The 20,294-nt window shown below is 27.7% G+C and overlaps 1 protein-coding gene across 4 annotated transcripts in view; it reads left to right on the top strand.

Moving 5' to 3' along the window:
* Window positions 1-20,294, top strand: part of LOC129960055 (palmitoyltransferase ZDHHC2-like) — a 73,752-nt gene that overhangs the window by 20,738 nt on the left and 32,720 nt on the right. For all 4 annotated transcript variants that reach the window (XM_056073105.1, XM_056073103.1, XM_056073104.1 and 1 more), the window contains exons 7-9: window positions 23-143; window positions 5,811-5,940; window positions 7,756-7,882. In XM_056073105.1, coding sequence (XP_055929080.1) covers window positions 23-143; window positions 5,811-5,940; window positions 7,756-7,882 — 378 coding nt within the window. The remainder of the gene's footprint in view (window positions 1-22; window positions 144-5,810; window positions 5,941-7,755; window positions 7,883-20,294) is intronic.

Here is a 20,294-nt window from a genome sequence, read left to right as displayed (position 1 = left end):
CATAAAATTTGTTATTTTGCAGGGTTAATAATTGTGTGTCTTTTACAAACTACAAATATTTCATTCTTTTCCTGGGATATGCTTTGCTGTATTGTTTATTTATATCTGCTACATCACTTCAGTATTTCATCAAATTATGGACAGTAAGTTTCCAGTTTTCCATTATAATATCATGAATGTTTACTAATGCTTATTAAATAAAATTTATCATGATATTGCATTATTAAATTATGCTACATAGTTTGTGTTTGGATTTTCCCTTAATGTTACATTAGATATAATAATCTCTATATAAAAGGCAATGTATAGTCATCAACAATAATAAAATGGAACACCTTTGTAACTTTTTTATTTATTGCATCTTCACAAATTTGGTGTCGAAGGAAATGACTCGAGGAGACAAGTTATTGAGATAGACAAGCTGATTAACCGAGTTTATTAGCGCAGCTAATTAATTACTATATCAAAATTTTTCCGTTACGGAAATCAAGATTTTTTAATGAATCGATTTATGATAATAAAATTTACTTCCCATGAAATTTTATGGAATTTTGATGATGATTTCGAGAGTTATAGGATTTTGAAAATTGTCGCTTCCGATGTTAAATGAGTCTTGAGAACTTTCGGCAATATCTTGAAAACTGTTATATATTTCAAAATTTTTTACTCTGGCCCAGAATAAATTATTTTTCAGAATGCCACGAAACAAATGCGTAAGTAACACATATTTAAAGTTTTTTTTAAAAAAAATGAATATGGAAATGAAGTGAATTGTAACATAGTAAAATTTCAGCATGGAAGCAAAGCTGACATGCTAAAAATCCGGAAAAAATCTGCACATATCCCGAATAGAAATTTTAAAATTCACACTGTCGGTTTGCAACATCTACTTTTTGAGGGACCATATATTAAGTTCATTTGTACTTGTAGATCTACTTTTCATGAACTACAAACTTTAATTGCCATTATAATATCATGGTTAATTATGTATTAATTTTCAGATCAGATGATTTTTTATCATGAATTTTGCTTTGTTTTAAAAAAAAGTAAATGCTTTTGTTTTCCATGCAGAGGATATAAAATGTTATTGTAGGACAGTGACTTTTGGAATGTTTAATTAATTTTTACTTTTTGCCGGCAGTTGTCGTTTGCATGTAAATGCAAGAGAGGTCAAACAGAAATCCATATCATTTCTTACCACTCAGTAAATTAATTAATTTTCAAGTAAGAAAATTAATTACGAGCTATTTATATTTTCAATGGCTCAATGTTGAGCACTCATTCATAAATTTCTTTAATTAAGTTGAGAATATTTTTAAAATAGCAGTAAAATGATCCGCTCAGAATTATGAAATAATTTTTTCTTTGCAGTTGCGTTAATGACGTTACTGAAAACACATAGTTTTCGAACGTCTAGTTCGAGATGTTGTAGCATGATAATGTGCTTGGCTCAGTTCGCTGGTATTGGTTCCTTTTGATTACATAAGCCATTGTATAACAAAAAGAATGTCCATCACTCTTGTCATTCTTACAGTAGCTTAAGATAGTAAACTTAATAAATCTTCTATCCGATTAACAATTGTTTCCACCTAAAAGTAAAAGTTTATCCTTTTTATAAAAAACCGATAATTTTATTGTCTTAAAATGTCTTTATTTTGAAAAATCATACTCATATTAAAGATAAATTTGAATCGTATTGTCTCCGATAAGCTGGTTATTTTCGAGCGGAGTTTTCATTAAACAAAATTAAGTATATTTCAAAATCTACTGCGAATTTCGGAACGAAATTTGATACATATGCATAAAAAGACCTGCTGAATCGAATTATTATTTTTTAAAAATCTGGATTCCCGTAAGGGAAAAATTAAGATTGTAGTTAATTAACTCGATTTATCAGTTTGTTTGTCTCAACAAACCTGTCCCTTTAAGCCATTTCCATCGACACCAATTATGTGAAGATGCGATAATAAAAAGCAAACATATATGTTCTTTTTCTTTCTTTTCTTTTCTCTTTGTTGTTGTTGACGACTGCCCTCTATAGATTAAAAAACCAGTAAACAGATTTTATTCAAATTTTGCAAACAATGTATTAGACTGCAGAGATTATCTTGAAAAGTTTCGCAATAATCAACCGAATGATTATTTGTCTTATTAATTTAAAAAATATTTTTTGCTCATTTGCAGTGCGAGCTTTAGCCTCGAATCTTTCTACGTCTTTTCTTATGCCGGTGGAGAAAGGCGGAGAATTCTTTTCCCATCCCAATGAGGCCAGGCCTCTGATGGCGTGGAAAATTATTCGCACATGTGCAGTGTCTTAAAACTATTTTCCCCGCTTTTAGAATTTTAGGTTTTTTTTTTTTTTCCCCCAGGCTAATGGTACAAGTTTTAACAAGCGTTCTGCCTGTTATAAAATTAAAATGGTTTCAAAGGGAGATATTTTTTTTTTAGTGTTCTACGTATTGAAAACTAAACATTGTTATTTAATCGGTCTTTCATATTTATTCTGATGTACTTATGAATTAAGGAAGAATGAAGAAAATTAAACATTTCTAATTTTCATGGCCTTCAAAGACGTGGAAAAGTAAAATCTACAGTCACACGTGTGCAGTGCTTTATTTACGTTTTGACTTATAACGGGAACATTAAAATTTTATTAAGTTTTGAGGATTTTGGCTGCCGTATATCTTTCTGTTAAAAAGTTTTTTTTCAATTATTTTCAATTTGATGAAATATTAATTGTAATACCTTATCATTTGTTCTTATTTCAATGATTTGGATGTTGTGGTATTAATCTGAATGATTTTCAATTTTAAGTGGATTTTCCCATTATAATAAGTTCAAAGATTATGTGTATTAAAAAAATATTAAAATCATTTCAGTAGAGTGTGTTGCAATAATATTTCGTTTTAGCTGTGTCTGAATTTCTCAGTACATCATAGTATTTTATTTTTTCTGTAATGGAATAATTTTTAAATTCTTACCTTCTTTAATGGTAATTTAAGAAATTTCAGTTCATTTTATCCTTTACATACCCAATATTTATACATTCCGCACACGAAAATTAAATAGTTTTGACGAATCACAAGTTCGAAATCTAAAGACTTATGTCATGGAAAATTAATTTCGTATATGTATAACAAATTTTTATTTAAAAAAATATTAGTTTCAGTTTTAATTTAAGTACACAGATATTGAATTTTAGCTGAATTTATAGATAAAATTATTACAACTGAAGAGGCTTGAACTTAAATTTAACTTCAGAAATCAAAAATAGTAATTCCAGAATGTCTTTGAATATTAAAGTATTACGGAGTGTAAGTGCGTTAATGAAAGAATATGGCAAACCATTAAAGTTTCAGGAAAGTCTTTTCATTTTGAAACTCTTAGAATAAATGAAAGAAAAATGCTCTATCAACTTCATTAATATAGACATATCGAAAACATTACTGACATCCAAAACAAAACGCATATGCTTCTGTATATTAAGAACATTTTCGGTTATTCAGTCAACATTTAGGTATATTGTGAAAATCTAATTATAAAATTGAAAATTAGAATATTAGTAAGTGTTATGTCAAATATAATTTTAGATTGAAAAATTATTACCAAAAATAATAATCTTACCTTAATAAAATATTTCAACAAAATTCTCTTAAATAATTTAAGTCGGCTTATTTTTTAGACACTTCGAAAAATTGGACATTGAAAAGGAAAAAAATTAATTGTGAAAGAATGTTAAAAAAAAAGCACAATGTATTCAGTAATATAATCTGAAATAAGTCTTTATCATTCCTCTATCACATTCCAATTAATACTGCAAATTTCACCAGCATAAAACCAGTTTGATTATCATGCCACTGAAACAAAAAAGAAATATGCCGAGTTTGACTCTTTATGCTCTTGAAAGTGCGATCAGATTCAATAGACATCAAAATTTAAATAGTTATCAAACAGTTGGTGAACCGGCCTATCTCTAAAAATAATGTTTTAAAGTAAAATAAATTAATGAACAATATATTATGAAATAGAAAAAAAGCAGTATTTCCGAAAAATTATATATTTTTGAAAATTTATTGTTTATGAAATCAAAAATTTAGACACCATAAACATCCCAACACATAATCTCATAGGCATTTTGAAATAAATCCGAATAAATAAAAGTCTATTAGACCATAAACATATATGCTCCATCCCAAAGCAATGCCTTTGGATCCAATGAGAAGATATTACCAGACTTATTCTGAATGGCAAGAATGTTCGATCAGTATCGAAAGTTCTTTTAGGGATTGATAAGCATCAAAACTCAGATATTGATGAAATGGCAAGTGAATCGAATTGATCGAATGATATTGATGAATGGCAATGCTTTCGAATCCAATTGGATATATTTCCAGTCGTTTTCTGGATGGCATGAATGCTTGATCAGAATCAAAAGTTTGCTCGATATCGAAATTTCGATTAAAACTTTATCAGATATCGAACAGGCATCTGAATGAACATAAAAAACAACACTATAATTTACTATATTATGAAATGGAAATGAAGAATATTTTTAATTGCTTTCACTATTTGTTGAGTTATAATTTCGAAAATCTATATATTACTCATATTTTAAAAGCATATACTGTAGAAAAGAAAAAGAATTAAAGAGGGGGGGGGGGATCATAAGTTATAATTTGTAGCCGATTTTGAAGATGAAATTTTTGAAATTTCGATCTGCAGCGAAAGTTTGCTCAGAAGTAAAATTTATTCATCAAATGGCAAATAAACTTGCAACTTTAATTTTCAAATTCTTATTCTCATGATATTTCCATGCTATCATGCTTTTCTCATTGCTAATAAGTCAACAAATTATTTACCAAAAAGTTTAATTGATTATCTCAAATAATAAAAATAACGCTATTTAATCTTTATAATTTTAATACATAAGCATTAAAATTTGAATATAAAAATTTAAATAATGAGAATAAAATTTAGTGTATATGCATGTAACATAAAAAAAGGATAATGAAATATGCTGACATGTTTTAAATTTTAAAATTTTCAATGAACAATAAAAACTGTAAACATAAAAATTTGTTGACTCAAGTAATCTTACAAATTGAAAATTAAACATGAATTCTTTATAAATGTAAGTTTAAATGCTTGCTATAAATTGCATGGGATTAAAGGAATTTTATTATTGGATTATTTGGAAAAAGGCAGGACCATCAATGCTGAATATTGTGCTAATCTTTTGGATAAATTGCGTTCCAAAATCAAAGAAAAAAAGACCAGGTTTGGCCAAGAAGAAAGCCCTATTCACTAGGACAATGCTGCAGTCCACGAGGCTGCCATTGTGATGGCAAAACTTCATGTACTGAAGTTTCAATTTCTTCATCATGCACCCTGTCTGATATGGTCCCCTCGGACTACAACTTCTTCCTCAACATGAAAAAAATTCTGGTTGGAAGGAAATTCTGTTCTGATATCGAAGTCATTTCAACGGCGAATGCCTACTTTGAGGCCTTAGAGGAAAGTTCTTACCGAGAGGGGACTCAAGCATTGCCACACCGCTGGAGCAAGTGTATGTCTTTGGAAGAAGACTACGTTAAAAAATAAAGCAATCATTAAACATTTTTTTTTTTTTTTTTCCTTGTTATTGACAACAAATCTTGACAAATCAAAATCCTTTTTACATGAGTTATTAGTAGAATAATTACTATAGTCTGTTCAACGAATTGTTTGGTAAAACTTTCATATTATTTGGAAATTGTTGTAGTAATACCATAATCTGTCTTTTGCTTAGTTTTCTGTTTGCTACTTTTTAGAATAATCTAGAAGGACCAGGACGATTTCATATACTAGTTTTATTCTTTATTGCTGTAATGTTTGCTGTCAGCTTAGTATCTTTGTTTGGTTACCACTGCTACTTGGTATCTGTCAACAGATCCACATTAGGTAAGATGTGATTTTTATGCAGCTTATCTTGCTGTATAAAATTCTATTTGATTTAATTCATTAGTCGCTAGTTTTCTGACTGAAAAGCTATTTAAAATAGGGAGCTATAAGCTATAAAAAACGGGGAGTTTAAAAATCGAACGAAAATACCGGGAAAATGCAGGGAATTTTAAACTTCTTAGTTATTATTATTGTTGTTATTATTTTTCATTTAAACAGTGCCGATCTCTAAAGTTTGCAAGAATAAAAGATCTTAGTTATAGCTCTCAAAAACAAAGCAATACCATTCGCGATCGTGTAAGGGAACTCGCCCCTTTTCTACTTCTCCCCCTTTTTTTTTTCTGTATAGATCAACTCAGTTTCGATTTGCGAGACTTCTTTTTCCATGAGATTCCCGAAATGCAGCTAATCATGCTCGAGACTTCTGTAACTGCATGAAAGAATAGAAAACATTTATCCGGCAAGAACATTTAATCTGTGGAAGCAGCGCGGTGGTATTTAGTTTATCTTACTTGATTTTATTGAATGGTTTGTTTATTATTTGAGATAATACTAGTTATTCAAAGTAGATGAAGGAGTATTTTTAAAACAATGAGTTGCTCAAAATCCGTAATTAATACGAATTGGACGAATAAATAAAAATTCAATCCTGATTTTACCGAATGGTATCGACGAGTTCTGTAAAATTCATTTGTTGCGTACTGCTCGCTTTCTTAGATGATAATAAGCTTAAATAATATGGGAGAACATGCGCTTACTAGTCATGCAAAAAGAGGAAAACATACAAGACTGCCTGCCAGTTCAGAAGAGGCATCATGATGTTGAACTTGGTGTCTGAAAAGCATAACAGGAAAGATGACATGTCAAGTCCGAAAATGAACCGATTTCGCATATTTTAGTTAAAGAACAATCATTTATAGCTGAATTTTTATGGGATTAAAATTTGTTGTGTCACATTCGTCCTTTAATGATATATCAGAAATATTTTCACATACGTTCACTGAAATTGAAATAGCTAAAAAAATTTACGTTAGGCCATATAGAAATGTTATACCTTATTTATTGCGGATTAGGCCCATTAGCCTCATGAAACGGATGGCTGAAAAATCTGCAGAAATCGATGCCCAGATATTTGTAGTGGGGAAAGGAATAAATAAAAAAAAAAAAGTAATCTTGCTTTGTAATGTTTTCTGTTAAGTAATTATTATGTGATTTGTATCATGATAGCAAATATGTTTTGTATTTTATTTCACCCATGTTCTTAATTTTGTGTGACTTACAGTTAAAGAGTATGAGAGATAATATACCCTCCCCCCCCCTTCCTTAATATATAAATCTTGTCTTGCTAAATTCCAGATAATAAAGAGAATTCTCTTTTTTGTATGTGAATATAAACCTTCTTTTAGTATGCTATTATTTCTAATGATGCTCCATTGTTGCTTCTTTTGTATTTTCTACCCTTTAAAATAATTTTTCTTTATAACTAGCACATAAGGACTATTTGTGCATTTTCTCGAATCTTGAATATATGTACAAGGAAAACACAGGAAAATTTTTCCCTGTTCCGAGTGGAACCCTATATTAGATGATTTTGTTAAAAATATTGAAGCACATATAGTAATTAATATGCATTTAATTGGAGTATTTTAATTTTCAAAGCTAATTTTTGAGTATTTTTACTCTCAATTTACCTGGAATTTTTCTACTGATGCATTTATTAGTCAGTATTTAATTACCAAAGTATGGAAAGTTAAATTTTGGAAATTCTGTATGTAAAAATAAGATTGACAGACTTTTTATATATTTATTTTTTAGAATCATTCAGACCACCAATTTTCAGAACTGGTCCAGATAAGGATGGTTTTAGCTTGGGACGAAAAGCTAATTTTACTGAAATATTTGGTTCAGATAAATCAAAATGGTTTATCCCTGTTCAATCCAGGTATATTATTATTTCAATCTTGTTCTTGAGATAGTATTGAGTTCAAATTTGAAAAATAAAGTTCATTATATTCATGCATTCTATAGTATTTTTAGATGCCATATTGCTAATATATTAAATTAATAGGAAATATGATATTATTTCAGATTTTGAATGCATAATTAAATTTTATTATTTCTTTGTGTAAACACTTTATCAGCTAAGTAAAACTTTGATACTATACACTCAGTAAATGTTGAATTCATATATGCCATGGATATTTTTTATGAGCAAAACTAAGAATATTCTCTTTTTAATTAGTTTATAGAGAACAATTTTTATTAAAGAATAATTTTGAAATTTCTTCATGCCATTGAAATAAGAATTTATATGAATATTTAACTCAGCACTTCAGCTTTATATTTTTAGGATTTCATGGTTCTTAATTTCTGTGGTGCTACATTGTGAAAAATGTTATTCATTATAAATATAAATTTAGGAGCTTTAAATATAACCAAACTGTCTTTATTTCCAGGATTGTTATTTGTATTTTTTTAATGAATAATGAAGGAGAGTTTACTGTTTCTTTGAAGCACAATGATTTTTTTAGAAATAAAAATCTTAGTTGCACAAAATATTTTAAAATGAACATAAGTGAAATTTATTAATTTTAAATTTTAACATTAAAATGAACATAATAAAACAACACATATCGTTATGAAGGACAAAAATTCACTGCATCACATTGTTTGCAAAACTTAATCATAGCACACTTAACTTACTCATTCATTTTGATTTGTATAATTTTTTTTTCACCTGTTTATGCATTGGTGCATAGTATTGTCAACTGAATGAAAAGCTTTAAATAAAATATTAACTTGTATGATTATGAGTATTTAAACTTTCTGAGGTAGATTAAAATATATCCTACCATGCATACAAAAAGTGTTACAGTTTTTAACCCACCTAGCTCTGAAGTGTTGATTATTCTTTAAATTTAAATATTTTCAGTTTTAATAACTTAGAATGAATTGAAATGTTCTTAGAATTTAACTTAGTAATGTTTTCTAAAACTGTCGTTAATGAATTAAGAAGAACCTGTTATTTGAATATATTGTTTGCTTTTCTTTCTACATTTTTTTTCTTTTCATTTTGGGTTGTAATCTTATTTATTTGACTCCATTACAGCTTCCACTTTCTTTCTCTTTCAAATATAAATTTGCTTTCTGTCCCTGTACGCTGAAATGCCAAGTTTTTATCTTATAAAAAGAATATTTTAATTTTTCCTTTCAGGTAAAAAGGGAAATTGTATTAACAAGCTGTTTAACTTTACTGCATATGATATGACATTTTATATGTTTATGCCTTACTGAATTGCTAGTTAAGTCTCTTTCTTGTATTTTAAAGGAATGTATTGTGAGGCTCAGTAATTTCCAAATTTGTCTTTGGTGTTCGGTAAACTTGAATTTTAGAGCGCTATATCATCATATTGTTATGTTGTGAGAAATTGAAATGTACTGCTGACTCGATTCACTTTCATGATTCAAAATTACGAAGTTTAAAAAGATGAAATAATTTGAATTAATTTCTATGTATTTTGCTATAAATTATTAATTATTTACCAATTATATTATCAGAAATTAAACTGCTCTGATTCTGTGCTGTCATCAAATGTTAAATTTTGTATCACTCTATTATTAAATTGCAAACACTTAATCATATGATGAGTTATTATAATATAAAAAATAATTCTTTCTTTCTCTGGTGTTATATACTTTATCATAGATTTTATGTGTGTTGATGAGTAGGTACTAAAAATTCTGGCAAATATATTTTTAGAGTTATGATGAATTTATGTGGGCTTTTGTTGCTTTCATTTCTTTCTTTGCTTATTTTATTCAGTTTCCAATTCAAACATATATATCAAACATGTTTTCATATAAATTTCTGGAAATCTCCAAAACTTCTACATTACTTTCACTGAGCAGTTATGAATATTTATATGGCATTCATTTTTCTCTCAATTGAATTTTGAATAGAATATTTATATGGCATTCATTTTTCTCTCAATTGAATTTTGAATAATATGATAATTATTGATGAGCCCCCACATATTGAACTTCCATGTATTGAAAATTTCTATAATGCGGAATTTTCTTCAGAATCATGTTTTTTTTCTTTAAGACACTCTGGAGGAAGACACAAAACATTTTCCCTCTGTTTTCATTGTTATATTTTAAAGTTTGTTGATATTTTTGTGTTACTGTGTTATAAGTGACATTGATTATTTGCAAGGTAAGTTGCAAAGTTATATATTTCCTGGATCTGTAAGATATAACAATTACGAGTAAGGTTCAATTTTCATTTTTGGACTTTGTCTTGAGAAACAGGATAGTGTTTTCCTTTATATCTGTTAATTTTCATTGTAAGGCAATTAGATATGACTTTTATAGTAATAAAATTCTATATTTTTCATGTATTTGGAATAATTTTTTATGGGATTAGAAGTTATATTAAATCTAGAAAAGCAGTAGCTTCCTGTCCTTCCAATAATGTTCATTATTTTGTCGTTTCAGCTACTGACATTTTAAAAGAATTTGCTATTTGATCTACTTATATGTTACATTTCACGTATAAAAGTTGATTAGTAGTAACCATTTGGTGCTATTTGACGTTAATATGGACGAAAATTGATGTCAAGGAAGGAAAAAAAATTCTGATCCTAAAGGAGGAATCTGGTGATAATGTTTTTTCATTTTGATAAGAAATAGAGATTGAGAAAGTAATTTATCTCAATTCATCCATATTTGATTTTCAAATGACATATATATTTTAATCATTTATGATGAATTTACCAAATTGAAGATTAATTATTCATAGGTCTGAGAGATTGATGAAGTTTGCGTGATTAACTAAATCTGATAGGTATGAAGAGTTCCAATTTGACTAAATCAGAATTTGTTTTGATCGCTAATGATACATTACAATTTCTGAAAGTAAAATAAAAATTATTCTGCCAAATCTTATAAATTAATAGATTTTTCATGTAGCATAAATATGGATAAAAAATGAATCGAATTGAAGATGAAGCATTCTATTTGAAGTGAAATCTGTACTTTCAACTACTAAATTGAACTGCTGACCTTTAATTATTTTAAAGTACATTTCTATGTCTTAAATATCCCTTCTCGTTTGTCATAAAATTCAGATATTTTTATTTTTATGAAAGTTTATTTCCTTATTTTCCTGTCAGTATTGGGGACAGAATTATAAATTAATCTTAATTGAAAGCATTAAGCAGTTTTGAAAGTGTATATGTGATATTCCATGAAACAAATTATATTTTTATTAAAAATTTCAAAAAGGCAATGAGGGGTTGTTGGAAACTGTCGGTGCAATAACTTTTGAGGCGATTGGCAGTCGTTTTCTAATCATTTCATGTAAATTCTCTTTTAATCAGTATGTTACTGTGGCCAAAAGCCTAAATAAGTGTCCCCAATGGCCCTTAGTTTCAGGTAATTAGAAACAAATTGGGGTGATTATGAATCCTAGTTACAGGGTGAATCCCTGTAACTAGGATTCATTAATGAAGTAATTAATCTGGATAAGAGGCATTGTTTAATGAATCTTGTAAAACATAATTATACATTCATATAAATTATAAACTTATTATCTAACTCATACGATCATGTCAGAGCAAAGAAAATAAGTGTGTAGAATTCATCTCCAGTTTCTTAAATTGCATACATTGTGAGGAAATTACAAGTTTATACATAATTTTCTTTTTTTAATAAATTTCTGTAATAATTTTTGATTTATTCTTTTTTATACCAAATAATTAAGTGTGCAAGACTGCTTTTAGTTAAAAAAAAGTTTAATGTATTTTTGTATATCAATTTTTTTCTAGGAACCTTTAAGTTCAGTATATTAAGGTTTGACTGTAATTCATTAGATAGTTTGTTATATTTGAATTCTGAAGACTAAAAAGTTCATTTAAATCATTTTAATTTAAAAGCCTAATTTTAATTCCCCCTTGCATTCTGGTTGCTTATGCTTACACATGATTTTGGTTTAAAATAGAAGTTTATTCAATGAGAAGCTAAGAATTTATTTAGATTTTTATCTTTAATGTGTAAAAGGTTTGAAAATAATTAAAATTTTGGTACAATTCAGTTGTATAGCATGATTTTTCATTTGTGTTTTCATTCGAAAGTACTTTTTTTTTTCCCCTGCAAATCCTATTTTCCCTATTTAAAATCTTATAAAAAATTCTTTTACTTGGATTTTTTGTTAATAGACAGAATGAGTTTTTCCATAAATTAATTTTTAAATCTGGAATTTCGGGGAAAATCTTGATTTAATCTCATCCATTAAAGGTAAGCATGCTTGTTTCGTTTTTTTTTTCCCACATCAGTAGAAGTATCTAATGTCTCAGAATACCAGGAACTCATAATTTCAGAAGGTACATAGCGGCAAGGAAAAGTGCTTAAATTGGAAAATCACTTTTAAGCACCTTAAAAGTGCTTACTTTTGAGGAAAGGTTCTTAAAAAGTGCTGAATTTTCTCAAGAAGGTGAAGAAAGCTTTTGTTTTGTTTTGTTTCCTCACCCGTTGAATACGTTGATCCGAAAACATGATCGTAAAAGCTTGTTTACCGGATGTATCAATAAAGAAAGTCAACTAAATGGAAGAATTCGGAAAAGGAATCCAGGAGCTTAACACATATTAAGATAACATTTAATAATTTTTTACCTGCTCTCTCTTTTTTCTACAATGTGCTTTGTCGTTTATTAAAATGCTGGATGTTATCCAAAAGGGCAATACGAAATACGTTCTGTGCCGTAATTGTTGCAATTCGAAAAACGTTCGAACTTCAATTTTTAGTGTTTCAGATGTTGAAGAATTTATTTAAGCACATGCTTACCTTTTATGTGTTGTTAAAGAATATGCAACTTTTATGTATTGTTAAAGAGAATATGCAGATTAATCCGATTAACGGAAAATAAAAATGTACATCGAAGAGAAATGGGTAAAGTTGCCCAAAAGTATTTACAATGAAGCCTCTTTATAGTACGCTACTCATTCGATCGTCGTTCTCATTAATTTGGAGCAATCATTTTAACGATCTATTAAAGGGATTTTACTATATGAAATTTTAATTAATTGCGATATATAATTACATTAGTCGATCGTATAAAATCTTGTGTGATGAGATTTTTATTTGAAGTTATAAATTTTCAATGATTATGATTTCTTTCGCGGTGTTTTTTGAATGTCCCCATCCATTTGAAAATTATTATACTTCAAATATCAAATTATCTGATAAATTATTAATTACTTTTATCCGATCTCGCCAAATTTATTATTTTTGCTGGGAGGGGGGAGGAGAAGAAAACTACTGAATCTTTGTATTAGAAATGTTTTTTAAAAAATAAAAAGTTTTTCAAAATTTTTAGTTTTTAAGGTCCGGATTCTATCTTTCTTTAGCAATTATTGCTTTTTTTCTTTTTATAGCTCTTATAGGAATTTGTTTGCCCAATGAAATTTCTCTTTACATATAAAGATTTGTCCTGATTGACAGAGCAATGAATTGAAGTTAGGAGTATGAAATTTGGGAATTTATTTTTGGGATATTAGATGCTGGCTAAAATTGTATTTTTCAAAATTTTCATCAAAATTTAGTTAAAAAATAAAAACAGAATTTTAACGAGTTGGGGTTATATATCAAAGTATATTATCACACAAAAGTTATTTTAACGCTTTTTTAAAGGCTTAAAAAAATAGCTTTTCAATGATAAAATTTTGTTTCAATGAATTAATTTTATTTCTTTTACTATAGTAATTTTTGAAAAAATAGCTTTGGACATAGTTTATAACGATTTTTATTACAATGAAATTCAAAACAATATCATTGCGTCTTCGAACCATCACATCGTGTTATTTTATTGTTATTAAAGTAATGATAAAAGAATTTTAAGAAAAATGCTTTCTTTGCTTTTATTTAAACTTAAAAAAAATTAAGCAATTTATTGAATGAGATTCTTCATTTGATAAGTTTTGTAAAATTTTGAAGCAATGCATTATAGTATCTCGCACTAGCTTCAAAAAATAACTTTAAAAAAATGTTTGAACTGGCATTTTTTATTTTCATTTTGCTTCTAACTGTGCAGAGCTGACTTACATGAAATTGTTTTGAATTTAACTACATGAATTTGTTTTCATTATATATGAAAGCTCTGATTTGTTAAAGGATTTTCATTTCTTCGTAAAATGTATTATCATGTTTTTCTGTAATTTTTTTGAAGTAAGAAATTTTTGATTGTAGGTTAAAAATCGGGTTTTTATTAAATTTTTGGAATGTTGAACATTTATAAAATGCCTTTACTAAACTTCAGAAGTGTGAAGCGATTTTTTTCACTATAATCTTAACATTTCTGAATATTGCTATTCTTTTATATTAAAGAAATGACCTACAAATCTTGCCAGTTTTATTATGATAGCCATTCCAGAATACTTTATTCTTAGTTTTATTAGACTGCAAATGAAATTACTATATAGAGTGTTTTAATTCAGGAGGAAATTAACGCTTTCCATCCCAGCCATGTCGAATTTTATTTTTCTTTGCATATATAAAAATCAAATTTTTGGACATGCTATACTTCTGCATCACTTTCTACATTTTCAGAAATGATGAACCCATCTAAATAAACTGCTAATTTGTTAATTTTGAGAAGTGAAAAAGATCACAGATTTTATTATCTAATAAAAGTATTGATAATTTCTCATCATTAATTTTATGTTTTGAATAAAACCAAAAAGACATGATTTGTTTTACAATAGAAAACGTTGTGCAAATACAGATGTAAATAATAAAATTTAAAGAATACACTTTTAAAATTTGAATTTTTAAATCATTTTTCAAAAAATTATGTTTTATTATAAAACAGGAAACAACCTATGTTTAGAAAATATGCAATTTACATATGCATACATGTACAAAGGTACTTATAAAGTGCTTAAAAGTACTTAATTTTTGCAGCAGTTTTTCACTATGCTACCTGTTCCAGCTTTTTTTAAATACTTACCAAAATGGTTGTTGTCAACAAGCCCTTGTTTTTAACTAGAATGGTTAAAAAGCTCTTAAAAAATCTTTGGAATAAAAGAAGAATCACAGCTTTGTGAAGATGACAAATTGATTTTCTAAAGTAAATTTAATAGATTTTTAATTTTCTAAATATCAAAGCTGAAATTTCTCCAATCAAGTTCATTTAAAAGCTATTAATAAGAGTCATGAAGGAAATGAAATGAAGGAAAATGAAAGAGTCATGCATTTAATAATCTGTAATATTCTTTGTCTTATAGTTGTACATTTGAAGTACGTACCATTAATTGATTGATTGCCGATATGATGTACATATATTAATTTTAAAACTTTTTATAATTTTTTAAACTCTTTTCAACATTTATATATAAAATGAAATGCATCTGTATTTTGTACACATAATGTTGATAGCTTAATCAAAAATTCTTTTAAAGTTATGTGCTAAACTTCATCATTTTCTAATGTAACATTTTCTGCTTTGTTATAGCAGGATTTATTAATAATAGCTCTGTAGTAACTGATTTGAAGAATTGCAGCTTCAAACTATTTTAAAGTTTATTTTAAACTGTAATTTTTATAGTTTTTTTCAATTGTCTATAATAATAATTTGATAATAGTAATTATTAATATTTTAATGACATGACAGTCTGCTTCATAGGTTCATAAAATGGCATGGGTAGTAAAGGATGGCCACTAAGTTCAATTATTCATTTAATAATTTATGTCTTGAAATACAAATAGCTGAAGTTAACTCAGTATTATCATTAATATAAGATTTGGGAAGGTTTTTATATCCAGAAGGTTCAGATAATATTTGAATAGGTTTAGTTTAAATACAGAATGAACTTTTCATTTGTGCAATATAGCTTTTATTTTATCGATTTTACTGTGTATTGTACAGCTATTCGTGAAAGATATGTCATGAAATTCTACTTTGAGCATAAAGGATTGCTTATACGAAGGATATATTTTTTTTATGTGTTATGATTATATAGTTAACATTAAATAACAGTATTTGCGAAAGTTAAACTTTTTTGTGAAAGAAAATATGTTCTCATTTTATCATCCCATTTCATGAACCTTGCATTTCAGTGCATGAATTCCTTAGATGTACAAGTTTCTGATAGTACACAAGTTTATAGTTGCAATTCAGTAAGTATCAACTGATATGAATATAAAAACGTTATCAAAAGAATGTTGGTTTTAAGAAATATCCAGAATTATTCAATTAAGAAATATCCAGTTTTAAGAAATATCCAGAAAGCATTCTGTTTCCATAGTTTGTTTGGTAATATTATTTATATATTTGGTTGCCATTTATAATTAGGGATAGTTTCAAACTAAATAATTTTAGCTTATTACCTTAATTTCCTGCGTATAACCCGGAGGTGCTACTTTTAACCGAAATAAATCAGATAATTTGCACCGCCAATAATCCACGGATTATCCGCGACGGCCGATTATCAGTGATGATTTTCATGATTTTTTTTTTACAGATAATCTGCGGATTATGCGCTGGAAATTCTGGTATTTTAAAATAAAACAAATTAAAAAAAAATTGAACCCAGCATTGATTTTACCAATTCACCACTAAGACGTTTTATAAAATGGATTAAATGGTGGTGTATTATAGATCATATACTTAAAAGTTAGTGTGGTTTGAGGGACTTAGTAAAGCAACTATTAGTAAGATAGGTTCTAATTTGCTTATTCATTTTAAAATATAATAATTTTCAATTTAAATAAATCTATATTTATCTGCAAAGTAGAAAAATGAATTTGGTTACATTTTGCTACTTTATTTGAATTCGCCGATATCAATGCGTGTTCCGTAATTTGCTTTCAGTTATTTATTATATAACACAAAAATGTTTAAGTAATTTTTCGTTTATAGTTATTATTCTGTAGTAAAACAACATGAGCCTTTGAACATGTATAAATCATACATTCGATGTAACTTTCAGATGCAGTGATGCCTTATTTGTCATTAATATTCTTGTCTTAATTTAACCAAAGAAACGAAATTGAATGGATTATAAATGTTGAAGATTCTTCTATTTGTAGATTTTGCAATTCTTCAATGATCTTTTAAAATTATTTCTCCTCCTTCCCCCCCCCCCCCCCCTCCTTTTTTGTTTTTAAGACCAGCTCGTCGATTTCTTATTAGAATATTTTAATTATTTTTTTTTCACTGACGTTGTAAACTGACTAGTGCAAATTGCATAACAATTGTTATGGAGTTATCTTTTTAATTTTCACACATACTGTATATTTTAACAGGATAGGGAGAGAAAGCAAAACTGAGAATTCCATTGCAAATTAACTAATTTTTAAAAATTAAAATTATTTTGCTATTACTTAAATTGAATAAATTTGTTTTGAAACAATTTCAAACTGCTGATGTCTAATCTTATAATTATTAAAGTACTGTTATTAAGTTAATACCTTGTGAAGCCTGCTGTTATTAAAATTATGTTGCAGCATATTTTATCTGGACCAATATTTAAAAAAATAATTTGAAAATAATGATTTTTTTTTTTACATATTTCTTAAAAGATATCGACAAATGTGTATTATCAACATCTTTTAAATGATGGATGCTTAAATATTCTGCATGAATATAAAAATATTAGCTGTGCTATTAGCAAATGCAGTGATCGGTTACAAATAAATTATCTCAAACATAGTATTTTGAGTTGAAACACAGTATTTAGTAGTTATTTTTGCTTTAATGTTTTCATATACTTGCTTTGATATTTTCACATGCATTCAAATACACATACTTGGGATGTTTTGTATATGTATCATGAATAAAATACCATTGTAATGTAAGAAATGTATACATTTACTATTTTTCATATGTTGAATGTTATCAAAGCTTTTTGACAATAGTTAAAAGTAGTGCACATTAGGAAAATATTGCATTATATAAGGTTGTGCCAAATTTATTTTAAATATACCTTATTGTTACCTTAACAACATTGCTGCTATATTGAGAGTAATTGCTTACCCTATAACTCGTAATACAAACATTTTAGAAAGCTTTAAGTAAAAATTTTATTAAATATCAACTTGAATGCATTGCTTAAAATTTTACATCTAATTTTCTGTGTTTCCCATCCTAACTGTCCACTTAACTATTCTCATTTCAATTCACATTGTGATTTCTTTTGTTTTTCATAAGAACTCTGTAATTCTGTTACCGCTTTGAATTAATAACTGATGCATGTCATAGTTTTGTGTTTTATGTTCTGAAGTAAGTTAGAACTCATGAGGGATTATGTTTTAGTTCATTACTCTTGAATTGAAAAAAAAAAATATTATTAAAAGATATCATCTTAAATATGAAAAAAAAAAAAAATCTTACAATTTTATTTTTAAAGACGCTTAATATTTTATTTTAATCTCACATTTGTATTAATTTTTTGTTCTTGTTGTGCTTTATGTAGTTATATTATACGTTGTATATTATTTGTTTTGGAAAAGTTTACTCTTTCTAATAATTGTTCTTCTGATATTCTTTACTCTTTAATTGATACTTCAATATCTGAATAAGTATTTGCATTCTGCGGTTTCGAAAACTGTGTTTTATATCTCTTAAGATTTGGCACTAATCCTTAGCATCTGACGAATCATGTCATTTCACTTTCCAAACAGGCAATGAACTTTCTTTTCAATGAGTTAATCTTGAACATCAGCTATATTGTACCCATATCAAACCAGTCTAAGAAATGAATTAATATGAAATTGCATGAGACAAAGAAAATTTTGAAATACATTCAGGAAGATGAAGGAATAATTTGTTTTCAAGATGCTCAGTGTGCTTGCATAATTTTCTTTAAGAAGAGGTGCTGCAAACATGAGCATAATTCTAATGAGATTGTTCAGTGTGAATTTAATGTATTTGTTTCATTTGTATGTTGAATTCATTTCCATGATGCCATCATCATATTAAATTAGTGGGAGTAATTCTCCCAAAACTTTCTTTAATAAAGGTGTTATCCCCTACCTCCACACACTCACACACAAAAAAAAAAAATGTGAACCTTGGGTAAGGCAGAGAACGCCTCTTGTGGCATAGCATACCATAGTTACGAATTATTGACCTTTGGTTGAATTACCATTTTACTGAATCTATCGTGTCATCCTTGGTATGCTATTAATATCCTAGAATAAAATTTCTGTTCTAGACGATTTTTCCCAACAGAGTGAAACATAAATTTAACACAGAACTACAATTATAGCCACAAAATCACATACCAAATTAGATACTCTTAAATCATTATGTTTTTGAGTTATCACTTTTATATGCTTTTCCTGAAAGTACAGACCGACGGACGGACAACCCTTTGTTGGATTTAGCTTAAAATTTTATAAGTGTATACACTATAGATGTTAAATATTTTCTGAATTTTATCCATTTAGCTATCTTCATTTTATAGTTGTTGTTTTAAATTATAATCGAACAATGGGCAGACACAACTTTTTCTGAATGGATTTTGCACAAAATTTGTTAGAAACCTACTTATTCGGTGTTCAGACCATATACCAAATTTCATCTATCTAGCTCAAAGCGTTTTGAGTTTTGTCCTAAACAGTCATAACGCCATAAATATGCTTTTCGAGCTCGGGGAGGACCAAATTGAGGAGTTTCGACAAAATCTGGAATTCGAACTTTTTGGTGATTACAATACTTTCTCTACATTTTGTATCCTTGAAATTAGAAAATGCCTTTATCAGGGCCGATAAATTTTATTTTGTATTGATGAAGGTGAAAGCATCCAAAGAAAATATAATTGTTTGAAAAATCAGGCGCGTGCCAGAGGTCCTGTACTAAAAGGGAAACGCAAATAATAATTTAAAAAAAAAACGTTTTACATTATTATACGAAAAAAGCTGTAAAAAAATTTTTAAGGTAGTATTCCAGATGACCATTTATTCATTTTTCCCTGATTGAAAAAGAAATCTAATAATTTCAAAGAAAACTTTTTCTCACGAACTGTCATTTCAAATAATAATATGATAAATGATCTTTTTTTTTTTTTTTTCGATGTATATCAGTAGTCATAAGCGGCGTAGCAATAAAAGATCCACAAATTCCTGCATTCATTTTATCATTTCGGGGTTGAAAATTCTTCCTCACAATATTTCAATTTCTCCTTCACATTTCCGTTCAAAGCCCGTCAATGTCATTTGAGAATATTCATCAATCACCGTTTTATTATCACAATCAGGCACCTGAGTAGAAGAAATCTCGTTAAATATTTTCATTCTTTTAGCTCACATTAACGTACAGCTGCGGCTAAAGCGAGAAGACAAATAAGCAACAGCA

This window comes from Argiope bruennichi, chromosome X2 (assembly GCF_947563725.1).
Source record: "Argiope bruennichi chromosome X2, qqArgBrue1.1, whole genome shotgun sequence".
Lineage (NCBI taxonomy): Eukaryota > Metazoa > Arthropoda > Arachnida > Araneae > Araneidae > Argiope > Argiope bruennichi.
This window is presented reverse-complemented; position numbering and strand designations above follow the sequence as displayed.